General features: G+C 37.9%; 1 protein-coding gene across 5 annotated transcripts in view; it reads left to right on the top strand.

The window, feature by feature from the left end:
- The window catches only part of SOX6 (SRY (sex determining region Y)-box 6), a 691,777-nt gene that overhangs the window by 214,723 nt on the left and 462,616 nt on the right, over window positions 1-14,438 (top strand). For all 5 annotated transcript variants that reach the window (XM_006865785.1, XM_006865784.1, XM_006865786.1 and 2 more), the window contains one exon: window positions 8,098-8,305. In XM_006865785.1, coding sequence (XP_006865847.1) covers window positions 8,098-8,305 — 208 coding nt within the window. The remainder of the gene's footprint in view (window positions 1-8,097; window positions 8,306-14,438) is intronic.

The raw sequence follows: 14,438 nt of genomic DNA, 5'->3' as shown, positions 1-14,438 counted from the left end.
GTGTACTTATGGTACCATGAGAAAGATATTTAAGTTAAAATCTTTGGAGTACCACTGCTGTACTGTAAGTGTTGAATAACAATATGTGTTGAATAACAATACTCTATTAAGTAACAACTTCTAAAAATATGATCAATATTAATTTGAATATGTTTTGTGTTTTTTAAAAATACTTTATATTCTTTTGGGTTCTAGGAAACAATGAAATATTCTTGATTTTTGAAAATTACTTTTCATTTTTAGAAACTGACTAATGCTTCTTTCTTTGTACTACATATATTTTATTTTTTCAGTCACCTACATATTTTTTATGTACTACGTTTAATTGAATTTCAGTGAAGTACTGTTTGCTGTTGTTATTGCTAAGTGCTGTCAATTTGACTCATAGTGACTATGTATAGGGTTTTCGAGGAGTGGCTGGTGAGCTTGAACCACTGACCTTACGTTTCAAACTGACCTTGCAGTCCAGCGCATTAACCCACAGATGAAATAAATTAACATCACCTTAGTTCTTACACTGGGTCTTGGTGTCCTTTAAAAGAATAGTTTGAATATTTTTTTCACTGTTAGGTTTGGCAGGGTCACTGACATTTGTAATTGAAGGAAAACAAACTTATAACAAACTTTAATCAGATGATCTAATTCTTGTTAATTTCATGTGGTCTCTTACAATGTTATACAGTAACTATTTTCACACACAAAAAGTCAAATGAAGAGAAAAATAATCTTCCTGTTTAAAAAAAAAATCACAACTAACTAGTCTTCTTGAAAAAAAAAAAAGTGTAATTATATCTATATTTTAACACTGAAGGCAGAGCTCATATATTTGTTGAAAATAAAGAGCAGTGTATCTTATATTCCAGTACCTGTCCATAAGAGCCACTTGGTATACCACTCAAAATTCATATTCTTGGGCCTACTCTTGGGCAGTGGGGTGGGGTAATCTGTATTTGACTCACTTGCTAGGTGATTCTTGTAAACATTGAAGATTGAGAACCACTGTGTTAGGGAAACATTGCCTTAAATCTCTCCATGGTTGCACTTCAATTGATAACATGCATCAAGACTTGATAGATATTACCACTGCTCATCTTGCCTCAACTGATATGTCATAGGACCTGCTTTGTCATTTAGGAAATGACCCCAAAAAAGAAAAAAAGATTTGCTTTTTTTTTCCTCTTTAAAAAAAATCCCCCCAAAAAACTTATAAAAATGGCAGTATGATTGCCTACTAGAAGAATAAGCAAGTTGTTCACTGGGAAGTCATCAAGGCAAGCAATCAAGTTCCTTCAGAACAAACCCCCCTCTAAGATCGAAACTCAAAGGGAACACATGAGCAGGCATGTAAGCCTGCTGGCAACCACATTGATCTACTGGTGAGTGGAAGAGGGGGAAAGGCAGTAATGAAGAAATGGGCTGAGTTCAACCACGTTCCATAGATTCCATTGACCTGGAGATGAGAGAGAGAAGAGGAAGGGCCAGTTGGTCCAAAGTGTGGTGCGATCTGGGGACACCTGAGCCCATGGACAAGGACATAGCTACAGAGGGCTAGAGCTGAGAGTGAAGCATCCAGCTGATATGAAGTGAGGGGAGACGCACAAGAACACCCAAACTTGCAGATTGTACCTGTTTGATCTAGCCTTGATGGCTTGATAATCAGAACTCGACTAGAGAAAGATAAAAAAAAAAAAAAAAATTATAAAGGAAACAAGGGTAAATTGCTACAATTTGATGAACTTGACCTATACTCATGGAGGTAGTAGTTCAGAATACCAACAGAGAGGGAAGGAGTCTTCACATCAAGTATCAATGCTATTATCTCCTCTGTATACTGGGTAGGTAGGGACGGCAACTTAGACATTGGCTACCTACAATGATGGGGCAATAAAGGCTTGAAGTGACTGGCTTACAAGGTTTCAAGAGGGAGTTTAGTTTAAGAGTGTGTGGGAGAAGATAGAGTCGCCACTGAATAGTTTTCATCTTGTCTAGATGGGTCTGGTAAAAAGAGATGAGGATAAGATTCTTATGATTCAATAGTGAGTAATTATTATCATGACTAATTGCAACTATCACAATTGTAAAGATAGAAGTTTTGTAACAAAAACAGGGGAGTGGTTATCTTACAGTCCAGAAACAGAGGACCCTAGGACCATCAAGGGAGAAGAGCACAAGCAGAATGTGGGACCTTATCCAGAGAAGTGGTGACAGCAGAGATGGAGGCAGAGATGATGGTATGGAGAGAGGGAGCAGCTGAGGACTGTAGATTCATGGGAAGAGAGGGACTGAGAGCTGGCAGCCAGGAGGCAGACTTTCAGAATGTGCCCTTTGGAGATGTAAATTATAATATATGCCTTAGTTTTTGTTTTTTTTTTTTTAAAAAAAGCTAAAGTGAATAGAGAGAAATACTGATGGTACATGGAGGGGATTATAATCATTGTAATGAATCAGGGTGTATGATTTGTTGAATGTAGAAGTGATGATCTACCCTGTAAACTTTCACTCAATTCACAGTAAAAACTTAAAAAAAAAATTAACTGCTCACCCCACTGGTGGGGGTCTGGTGGGGTGAAATAGTGATCATTTTTGTCATTTCTTTTTTAATTTGGTATTCTTGAGCTGATGTCATACAATTTCTCCTTCTCCCCACTCAACTGTCAGATTTTGTAGTGTAGTGACTTGTGTGTTGAAGAGCTGTGGGAAGTCATGCCACCAGTGTGTCAAATATTAGCAGGGTTAGCCACGGTGAACAGGATTTGCTGGAACTTCTAGACTAAGAGCAAACTAGGAAGAAAGAATTTGCACTCCACTTTTGAGGAATTATCCACTGAAAACCTTATGAAACAACAGTGGAACATTGTTTTATATAGTATCATGCTGATTGAATAGTCTGAGAAAGTGGACTATATGAAGAATAATGCATCGTCAGAACTGGAGGAAGGATCATTAACAATTTGTGATATGCAGATGACCCAACCCTGCTTGCTGAAAGCAAAGAATGACTAAGGTACTTGTTGTTGAAAATCAGAGAAAATAGCTCAACATAAAGCAAACAAAAATCCCCCTAAGTGGACCAATAAACAACATCGTGACAGACGGAGAAAATACTGAAGTGTCAAAGATTTCATTTTACTTGGATCCACAGTCAATGCTTATAGCAAAATTCAAGAAATTAAACGACTTTGCATTGGGCAAATCTGCTACAACTAACCTCTTTAATATGTTGAAGAACAGAATGATCACTTTGAGGACTATGGTGCACCTCACTCAAGACATGGTATTTTCACCCCATATATGTGTAAAAGCTGAACAACGAATAAGGAAAAGAACTGATGCATTTGAATTATAGTGTTGGCAAAGAATGTTGAAAATACTGTGGACTACCAGGAGAACAAAGAAATCTTGTCTGGGAAGACGTGCAGCCAGAATGCTCCTTTAGAGAGAGGATGGCAAGGCTTTGACTCATGTACTTTGACATGTTATCAAGCAGGTACAGTCCCTAGAAAAGGCCACCATGCTTTATATAAAGTAGAGGGCTAGCCAAAGAGAGGAAGACCCTCAATGTAATGGATTGACACAGTGACTACAACAAGATGGCTCAAACACAACAACAATTGTGAGGATGGCACAGGACTGGGCAGTGTTTCATTCTGCTGTGAGTCAAAACCTACTCAAAGACACCTAACAACAACAACAGCAATCTCTTATTGTAAACATTTGGATTCAAGGATCTTTTAGTTCAAACGGTACTCCTTGTCTGTCGGTTTGTTGTACTGTGGTGGTTTACGTTTTGATGTAAGCTATACCACCAGTGTTTCAAATATAAGTAGGGCCTCTCATGGTTGTTGGGAGGTTTTAACAGTGATTCCAGGCTACAATAACCTAGTAAGGAAGGCCTGTTTTCACAAAGAACTTCCAATGTGCCAATGACAAAGTAGCCAATTCCCAAAAGTAGCCAGTAACAACCTTAAGGATCACAACAGAACCTTAACTAACTTGCTTTGGATTCATCATCAGGAGGACTCAGTCACTGAAGGTGGATCTCATGTATGGTGAGATACAGGGCTAGTGAGGGCCACGGAGACCCTTAATGAGATGGACTGGCACAATAGTTGCAATAATAGACTTGAACATGCACGTGATCACGAGGAAGATGCAGAACTGGGCATCCATTCTGTTATACGTTAAATTGCTATGGGGCAGAGTAGACTCAATGGCAGCTATTCATCTATCCGTCTCTATCTATCTATCTGTCTGTCTGTCCATCTTCCCACATACCCACCCACCATCTATCTACCTAACTATCTGAATCATACAGACCTCATTTCATTAAAGATCAGTGTTAAGTTTTCTTTTGTTGTTGTTAAGTGCTGTCAAGTTGGTTATGACTCATAAGTGAACCTGTATAGGGTTTCCAAGAAGGAGCTGGTAGGTTTGAACCACCAACCTAGTGGTTAGCAGCTCAGTGCTTATCCTATAGGACCACACCAAGACACTTAATAATTTTTAGAAGGTAAAAATTATTTCCATTGTTCCTAAGGATAGTTGTCATTGTCAAGTACAGTTGAGTCAGTTCCAACTCAAAGTGACCATGTTTAGGGTTTTAGAGGAATGACCGATGGGTTTGAACCTACAACCTGCAGTTAACAGTCCAGCGCTTATTCTACTGCTCCACCCCAGGACTCCAAGGATAATTGTTAAGGGCCATGTATAGGGTTTCCAAGGAGCAGCTGGTGAGTTTGAACTGCCAGTTTTTCAGTTAGCAGTTCAGTGCCAAGAATAGTAAAAGACAGCTTATATGGGGAAGTTTCAAAAAGTTCATGGAAAATTTTAATTAGCTTCTAGTTCTAGTTCCGACTCCATGGCACATCACCACCACCACCACCCTGCCATCAAGTTGATTCTGACTCACAGTGACCCCATATATTTTTTACAAATTTTTGAAGCCTTCCTATACAACTAAAATAATTTATGGTTCTATGAACAGTTTACACTGGTTATATATTACAAAGTTGTTCATGACTTTCTTGAACAAATCATGCTGTTTTCAGACTTGTTCTGTCTTCTGCTTGGTAGTGTCAAACCACTTTGCACAGATTATAAGGTTGAGGATAATGTAGGTCATCTTTGCAATGGGAACCTATGTTTATTGTCTGTGGCACAGGGTGACGGTTACCTTATTCTCATGAATTAAAATCAGGGAACATGGCCTAACAAATAAGATTCTATGAGTAAATAAGGTTGCTTAAAACTTAAATGCATAGGGCTGTAAGGACAACTGAAGCTTTCTCAGGTTAAGATAGCCATTCCTAGGATCTCTGAATTTTAACTTGGGAATGATGGGAAAATTCTTTTATGTTCAATGATGAATAATTTGTAGATTAGCATTTCCATATATTTTATGTTTTGACTTGGTCTTTAATCCCTTTGTTGAGTCAGGGTTTTATAATTTTATAGGTAATATGATGTTAGAATATTTTATATTTGAAATAAAGGTGACCAAATCATGTTTGAATTAAATGATTATTGAGTAAAAAAACCTAAGTCTGATAGGAACTCTATTAAGAAGTCTAAGTGATGTTGACAAACATCTGAGTGTTAGCGTGCTCTAAGTGGAGAATGAACTGATCATTCCAAGGAGCCATGACTATTGTTATGAGTAGATTATGAGACTGAGGGCAGTATAGGTCTTGGTTGCAGTTAGGAACCCATGGTTATTTAATGTTTGTGGCTCAGGATGATAGTGACCTTATTTCTATGACTAAAAATCAAGGAGTCATGTACAATGGCTGGTATCTAAAAGAAGGAGTCACTCTGCGTTGCTCTACAGAGTTATATACAAGTATTAAACCCATCTAAAACTACCAGCTGCTCCGTGGGAGAAAGATGAGGCTTTCTGCTCCCGTAAAGATTTACAGCCTTGGAAACTCTGTACAGGGTTGCTATCAGTCAGTTCCAACTCCACGGCACACAACAACAACAACACTGCCATCAAGTTGATTCTGACTTACAGTGACCCCATATAGGGTTTCTGGGGCTGTAAATCTTTATTGGAACAGAAAGCCTCAGTTTTCTTCTGGAGTTATAAACATTAAATGAGAGGAAACATCTTCCCAGGGGGAAGGAAAATAACTAGGAACAAGATAAAGAGGAAACATTTTTTTCCCTGCCCTGTCCATTCATTTTATCCTTTTTAGTTTATTTCAGTTCAAATGTATTGAGCATATGTATTGAGCTATCAGTGGAAATGCAGAAAATATTGATTTGTCTCACAATATTTGTCATCAGCCTTATTGACATATAATACGCACATCACACAATTTATCCATTTAATGTATACAAGTCAATGGTTTTTAGTTAATTCAGTTACTTCATAATAATTTAGTTCAAGGCTCATATTTTTTACTTCTTAGTTCCTCAGGTCTGTTGTTATCAAGTACCATATAGTCGGTTCTGAGTGGATTTGAACCACTAACCTTATGGTTAGCATTCCATTGCTTATTGTACAGTGTCACTGTCACTCTAGGACTCAGGTCAAGAGGAAAGAAAAGCCTCCTTGGCCCCATTCCTTCATCTTTTCCTTCCCTGACAATCATAGTACTCACCACCTTCTATGAGGTGAGGTCGGCACTGTGCCGACATGCTTTGTAAGTGTTCTCTCACTCTATGCTCCTAGAAACCTTGAAAATAAGTTTCATTCCTACATTAAACAAAATGGCAACAATACCAAAATACCTAACATTTATTGTGAGTACAGTTACTATCTCACTTAATACATGTGAAAACTTATTTCTCTAGACTCCATTTTTCCTTTTCACCCCCATTCTCATCAATTATTAGTTCTGTATCATTTGCTTCCTGTTTCCCCCAACCCATTAGTTTTTGAAGCTTGCTGGGCTTTTCTTTGGGGTAAAGAAGAGTAATTTAAAACACACTAGGATTCTCAAGCTCTTAATAAGAATTACAGAACACTAGATGCTTTATTCCACACATTTTTGAATAGAGGATGAGAATACTTAGGCAGAGGTTGGACAAATGTAGGACTAGAGAACACTGCCACCACATACGTATTCTTACTTCCAGCCCTCAGTTATGATTTAGAGAGAGGCACAAACCGCTCTTTTCTCTACACTTCCAGGCACTTGATATTTCTAATCTGAGATTTGCTTTTTCCTCCTCAGATGAAAGCTTGAAACTTTATACCAGTTAGCCAACTTCTCCGTGCACATGCTTCTGTCACAAACTTGTAGTTTCGTAAAAGAATGTTTTTTTAAAAAATGCCACATGGGAAAAAAAAAATGCATGTAAATATGTGTTGGAGTTTCACTGGTAAGGGAAAGAAAGATGCTTCTGTAACTTTAGATAGATATATAGCCAGAAAAAAAAAATTATCCGCCATCCCCAGAACACACAAAAAAATTCAGATTGACTGGCTGTCTTGTACTGAGTTAAATATTTTTGATATTTTCTGATGAACAATTAACATTAGAGACTGAAGCTAATTTTTCTACAGGTTTACGCACCAATGGTAATACTTTTGTAGTCTAAGTATATGTTAGACTTTGGAAAGAGTGTTGCCAATAGAAATACCCTATTAAAAGAAAAACTTTCCCAATTCTAATTATTATTCATCAACTCTAACCTATGTAAATGAGCAGTGTAAATAAGTAAGATATTTGTGTTTGTTTTGGTGTTTATGAGTTCCGACTCATAAGGACCCCATATGGGGTTTCTGAGGCTGTACATTTTTATGGCAGCAGAAAGCCTCATCTTTTGCCAGTAGAGCAGCTGATGGTTTCGAACTTCTGGCCTTTCAGTTAGCAGCCCAGATCATAATCCACTACTCTATCTTTGTGTCTGTTTTAAAGTTATGATTTTTGTTGTTGCTTGTTTTTTGAACAACTGAACAATTTATACTTCCAAAATCTAGTTGAGTGTACAATTTTAGTAATTGTTTCTTGAATATTTAATTCTGTTTAAGCAGATATATATATTTCTTTTGTTCTACTAATATACTGTCATTCTGAGTTTGGGATTTTTCTCGAGCTGCATTCACAGAAACTGATGTTCTAATGATTTTATTTTATTTTATTTTCCTAGGAATCCGAGAATAATAAATTATGTTCCCTATATTCGTTCCGAAATACCTCTACCTCACCACATAAGCCTGACGAAGGGAGTCGGGACCGCGAGATAATGACCAGTGTTACTTTTGGAACCCCAGAACGGCGCAAAGGGAGCCTTGCTGATGTCGTAGACACACTGAAGCAGAAGAAGCTGGAGGAAATGACTCGGACTGAACAAGAGGGTATGTGTGGACTTAACTATTGGGCTTTTTATCCTTCTTAAGACTCAGGTCTTCAAAAAAAAAAAAAAGAGTGGGATTTCAAGAGCCAGAGAATTGCTTAATTTTCACTAGCTAGGAAAAAGTTATTCAGAGGTTACTATGGTGATGGCAGATTGTGGTCCATTAGAAGTATTACGTACATAGCTATGTTTTTCTAAAACTGGGTGCATTTTATTTGGTTCTTATGATAACAAATCAAGGTTTTAAGCTGATTGTAAGCTTTAGCCTGAAAAAAGGTACTAGGGGACTTTTTTCCAACTACAACTTTTTCATTTCTTCTTCCTGACTTCCTATTGGAGTCCTGATATAGTGTTGCAGGATAAGCACTGGACTGCTAACTGCAAGGTCAAGGTTCAAAACTACCAACTACTCCTCAGAAACCCTATGCAATGTTGCTATGAATCAGAACTGAGTAGATGGTGCTTAACAACAACAACTTACATTTGGTGAATAGTGTTTCCTTATACCAATATCAAGTGTTTAGAAGTAAAAGCAACAAATAATTTTCTCAATTCTATTAATATTATTGTTACCTTCAAATGTAGAATTGAGAGTTAAAGATTTCTACTATTGTAAGGCTCAATGCTCAAGGCTCCTGTATGTGTGTGCTTGCCAGGAGACGTCTACTATAGCATTCCACATCCATCTTCTTTCTCCACAAGGCTCCTTTCACAAACACAGAGATCTGCTCTTCAGGAACATGCTGAAACTAGATAAATCAAGTATGACTGTTATGCTTTTAAAATATACATATATTTTTCCATTTTATTAAATATATAGATTTTAGACCATAAAATGTAATGTAATTAATGATGCATGTATTACTAGCATTATCAGTTAAATGTAGGTCTCTTTGACACTATTAGGGAATGGAGATTTGATAGCCTTGATTTTTTCATGAAACTTAAATTTACTCTTTTAAAGGCTCAAGAATTTTAAAGTTTCAAATTATTTTTTTTTAATAGAAGTCTTTCTAAAATGTCTTGCCTACTTCCTTGTCTTACTCATCAGATTATATGGTGCAGTATTTAACTTTTTTTTTTTGATGACTCAGGATGTGATGTGGTTGGTAGACTAGGAATTTCAATATCTATCTACTAACTATAAAATCCTGCAAAAATTGTTTAATCTCTAAACCCCCAAATTAAAAGTCTATTATGACACTATAACCTGTCTTGGTAAAACTTGATAAGCACTAACTGTAATAATGAATATAAATGTTTCTTAAGAACTGTAAGACTATATACATTTGAAATGTCATGATTATATTATAAATGTCAATTATTTTACTATGCTATAATGAAATGATGCCCCCAAGAGATCTTGGAGATAATTAGGACTATTCAGCTTTATGGCACCCTGGTGTAGCACTGTCTGATAAATACTGGACTGCTAACCATGAGATTGGTGGTTCAAACCTACCAGCTGCTCCTTGGAAACCATATACAGGGTGGCTATGAGTCAAAACTGACTGGACAGCATTTAACATTTAGCTTTACGATCATTCCCTTGTAATTACTAAACTTTGGAGTTCCTATGTATGCTTTTGTTGTATACTCATACACTTATATGCATATGCTTGTTGTTGTTGTTGTTAGGTACCATTGAGTCAGCACCGACTCATAGCAACCTTATGCACAGCAGAATGAAACACTGCCCAATCCTGGGCCAACCTCACTACTGTTGCCATGCTTGAGTCCATCGATGCTGCCACTATATATATCATATATATATATCATATATATTTCTGTTTTGGGTGTGTGTGTTTCTCCCCCTTGAATATCAGGTTGTAGGCTGTTACAGCTTGCTTTGTCATGAATGCTTCTGATTTGCTTCTTTCAGTCATGTAGATTATGAAATTAGATTATGATATTTTGGACAATATATTGTTGAGAGATCCTCTTACTGGTAATCTACGTGGTATTTAGTGTATGGATTTTGTGTTGACTCTTCTGGTTGCTCAGAGTCTTTGTTTTCCTGGTTCTTGGCTATGTTTGAGTTTAATTAAAGATACCTGGTCAGTGATTTCTGAATATCTGAGATTGCTAGACAGCTCTTTACTGTGATTCACACACACAAAAGAAATGGTTTTAGTTCTAAAACATATAGTTTTCTAAATAGAGGGTCCTTATAGTGTGAGAATGAAGAAATTGATTTGTAATTTTTTTCCTCTTTCCGGACTACTAAAACAGTTTCAATCCCTAGTAATGAAAGGTATATACAAGGAGGTTTCAAAAAGTTCATGGATAAATGAAATTAAAAGATAATAGAATATTTCCATGAGCTTTTTAAGCTCCCTGGCATTTCACTAACCTCATATGCATGTAAAGGTTGGATAGGGAATAAGGAAGACCATGGAAGAATTGATGCATTTGTGTTATGGTGTTGGAGGAGTATATTAAGAGTACCACGGACTGCCAAAAGAACAGACAGATCTGTGTTGGAAGAAGTGCAGTCAGAGTGCTCTTTGGAGGCCAGGATGGCCAGACTTCATCTTTCATACTTTGGACATACTGTCAGGAGGGACCAGTCCCTGGAGAAGGATATCATGTTTGGTAAAGTGGAGGGTTGGAGAAGAAGAGGAAGACCCCCAGTGAGATGGATTGGCACAGTGGCAGCAGCAATGGGCTCAAGTGTAGCAACGATTGTGAGGTTGGCCCAGGATCAGGCAGTTGTTTCATTCTGTAGTACATTGGCTCATTATGAGTTGGTACTGACTTGATGGCACCTAACAACAACAACAATTTGCAAGCAATGATAAGTTAGGAGCCCTGGTGGTACTGCTAACCCAAAGGCTGGCAGTTTGAACCTACCCAGAGGTTCCTCAGAAAGAAAGACCTGACTATCAGACCTTGTGGTTTAAACCGCTGACCTTGGGTTCAAAGTGCTGACCTTGGGTTCAAAGTGCTGACCTTGTGGTTCAAAGTGCTGATCCTTTAGCACTACAACCTGTGGGACAGTTCACTTTTTCATGTGGAGTCATTGTAACTCGAAGTTGACTCCATAGCTTCCAAAAATGACAATGGTTAGTTTACTTCTTTAGGTAGTGGTTAGTTTCCTATTGTTCATCATTATTATCATTCACTGTAGTTGATTTTATGAGAGGCTCTTACAAGGTGAGACTACTTATTGAAAAGTTCTCTAGCACAGTGGTTATGTGTCAGGCTGCGAACCTCAAGGTCAGCAGTTCGAAACTACCCGCTATTCTGCAGGAGAAAGATGAGGCTTTCTGCTCCCATAAAGATTTACAACCTCGGAAACCCTGTACAGGGTAGCTCTGAGTTGGAACTGACCCCACAGCACACTACCACCACTATGTTCCTACTAGCAATTTTTTTTTTTTTTAAACCTGCTTTACAGAATTATGACTGTTTTCTACACTACATGATGTGGTAGGTAAGTGTAGACACCAGCAATTAAGCCATTTTTAGTATGTGTTAATGTACTCCCGGCTGCTCCAGTAGCAGTATGTGTGTGAGATATGCTGAGGTTGTGAGTTTGCTCCTCACCTGGAGCAATGTTTTCCAATGCATTATGTAGTCCTGGTGTGGCACTGTGGGTTAAGGTGCCAGAGTGCAAAGCCGTTTGCAAGGTTGGCAGTTCAAGCTCACCAGCTGGTCCTCGTAAACCCTATACAGGGTCGCGATGGGTCGAGATCGACTTGACGGCACTTAACAACAATAACAATGTACTCCTGGTGTGGTGCTGTAGGATTAGCACTGGGTTATGAAGCATAAGGTTGGCCATTCAAACCCACCGGCTGTTCCTCAGAAACCCTATACAGGGTCACTACAAGTCAGAACCAACTTGAAGGCACTTAACAATAATAATGCTGGTGTGCCGTGGAGTGGAGTTGGTTCCAATTCATAGAGACCCTGCACAGGGTTTCCGAGGCTGTACATTTTTACATGAGTCAAAAGCCTTATCTTTCTCCCATGAAACGGCTGGTAGTTTCGAACTGCTGACTTTGAGGTTAACAGCCTGACTTGTAACCACTACACTACCAGATCTCCTTAATTAGGTAGTTGTTGTTGTTGTTGTTGTTGTTAAGTGCCATCAGGTCAATTAGTAGTCCTGTTCAACTCTTTGCTTAATAGAATGCATCTGAAGTGTTTGTGGAGTTTAGAATTACACTTTAAGAGGGACACAAACACATTGGATTATATTCAGAGAAGAACAATTAGCATGATGACAGATGCAAAATTCCTTAATAAGTGAAAAGGTTGAAGGAATTAGTATTAATAACTTAGAGAAAAGGAAATCAAGGATGGCATAATGGTTGTCTTTAAAGTTGCATGGAAGAGAGGTTGGGCTTATTCTGTGTAACTCATTCTATATAGAATACAGATCAGTATGAAGTTGTTACAGGGGAGCAGTTTATGGTTTATATCAAGGTCAGCTGTCTGTCTTATTGTCCATGTATGGAATTAGCTTCTCTGAATATAATAAATTGTCCTTGAAGAGGTGTAATAGTATCAGTAGGCCATTAATAGGCTTCTTGTAAGGGACAGAAGTTTGGTTTCTTCCCAACGCCAAGAATCTATGAATTTTTATGAATAACCTTCTATAGTTAATAGTTTAACATTTATAGCCCCAAGTAAGAATGGCATCGTATCATGATTATTTTTTCCGTAAGTTTTTTTCTTATGGGCAAGGTACTATATTAAAACTCAAGGATTCTTACATTCTTAGTTTTTTTGTTTTATTTTGAGAATCTGGGGTAGTTTATAGATCCTGTTTTAGAATGATTTTAAATGAATAAATCATTGGAATTACAGAGAAAATGAATTATAGTAAATAATTTTAAGAGTTTATGATATAATCAAGAATGGTACTTTACTAATGCATTAAATGCAAGATCTAATGGGGGATAATGGTATCATAATTCTGAAATAGAGATAAACGAAATGTATTTTGTGATACCTGCAATAAGTAAAATGTGTTATAAACATATCGATTGTGAGTCTGTGGATAACAATATCCTGGTATGGCACTGTGGGATAAAGCACTGCAAGGACGGTTTGAACCTCAGGTTGGCAGTTCAAACTCACCAGCTGCTCCTTAGAAATCCTATACAGGGTTGCTATGAATCAAAACTAACTTGACGGCACTTAACAACAACAAACTATGATTCTGTGGGTAACAATGCTATAGGTACTGCTAAGACTTGCTATGACTTGTGTTCTGCATTCTTAATTTAAGGAAGTACAAAATTTCAGTTAGAGATTGTTATATATATTTTTTTCCTTCAAGTTCACCGATCCCCTGAATTCTGTTTATAGATTTTTTTTTTAATGTTTTGTTGTGAATTATGTGATAGTTTACATGGGAGAACATTAACTTTACATTCATCCTATCGTATATCATTTCATTGCCATGGTTACAATCCCCTCCATGCATCATCAACCAACCAAAGGGTATACCCTGCAAGCCTGACCCATGGTCGTCAGCACACAGCCCTTCTCCCTCTCTGGATCTAAAGTTCCCAGCTGCTCCATCTCTCCACATCACCATCTCTGGCGTCATTGCTTCTCTGGGTAGGGTCCCACTCTCTGCTCTTGTCCCTTGATGGTCTCAGGGACCTCCGCTCCTAAACTGCAAAGTCAGTCACTCCCCTCCTTTTGCTACAAAACATCTACCTTTACATTTCCAACCCTCATAGTCAGTCCTGATAACAATTATTCACTATTGTATCACAAGAGACCTATCCACATCTCCTTTCATCAGCCCTGCCCAGGCAGATTGGATACTACTCAGTGGAGTCTACCTTCCTCCGAACCCTCTGGACATAGGTTCCCTCTTAAAAGCTTATAAGTCAGCTACTTCTTGCCTTTGTAGCCCCCTTCCCCATTTTGGGTAGCCAATGTCCAGGTTGCCCATCCCTGTCTGCTCTGTGTATGGAGTGGGTGGGTATGATCCTTGCTGTAGAGATTTGTTCCCTCTTTTGAGCTAATGCATCCATAGGTATAGGTCAGGTTCATCAAATTGTATCAGATTACTCTTTTTTTCCTCTTTCTTCTTCTAGTTGAGCTGTGAACATCCAGTCATTGAAGCCAGGTCAAGTGGGTATTATCTGCAAGTGTGGGTGCTCTTG

The sequence above is a fragment of the Chrysochloris asiatica genome, unplaced genomic scaffold, assembly GCF_000296735.1.
Source record: "Chrysochloris asiatica unplaced genomic scaffold, ChrAsi1.0 scaffold00083, whole genome shotgun sequence".
NCBI classification, from domain to species: domain Eukaryota; kingdom Metazoa; phylum Chordata; class Mammalia; order Afrosoricida; family Chrysochloridae; genus Chrysochloris; species Chrysochloris asiatica.
The sequence above is the reverse complement of the archived record's forward strand: the minus strand, read 5'-3'. Positions and strand labels throughout refer to the sequence as shown.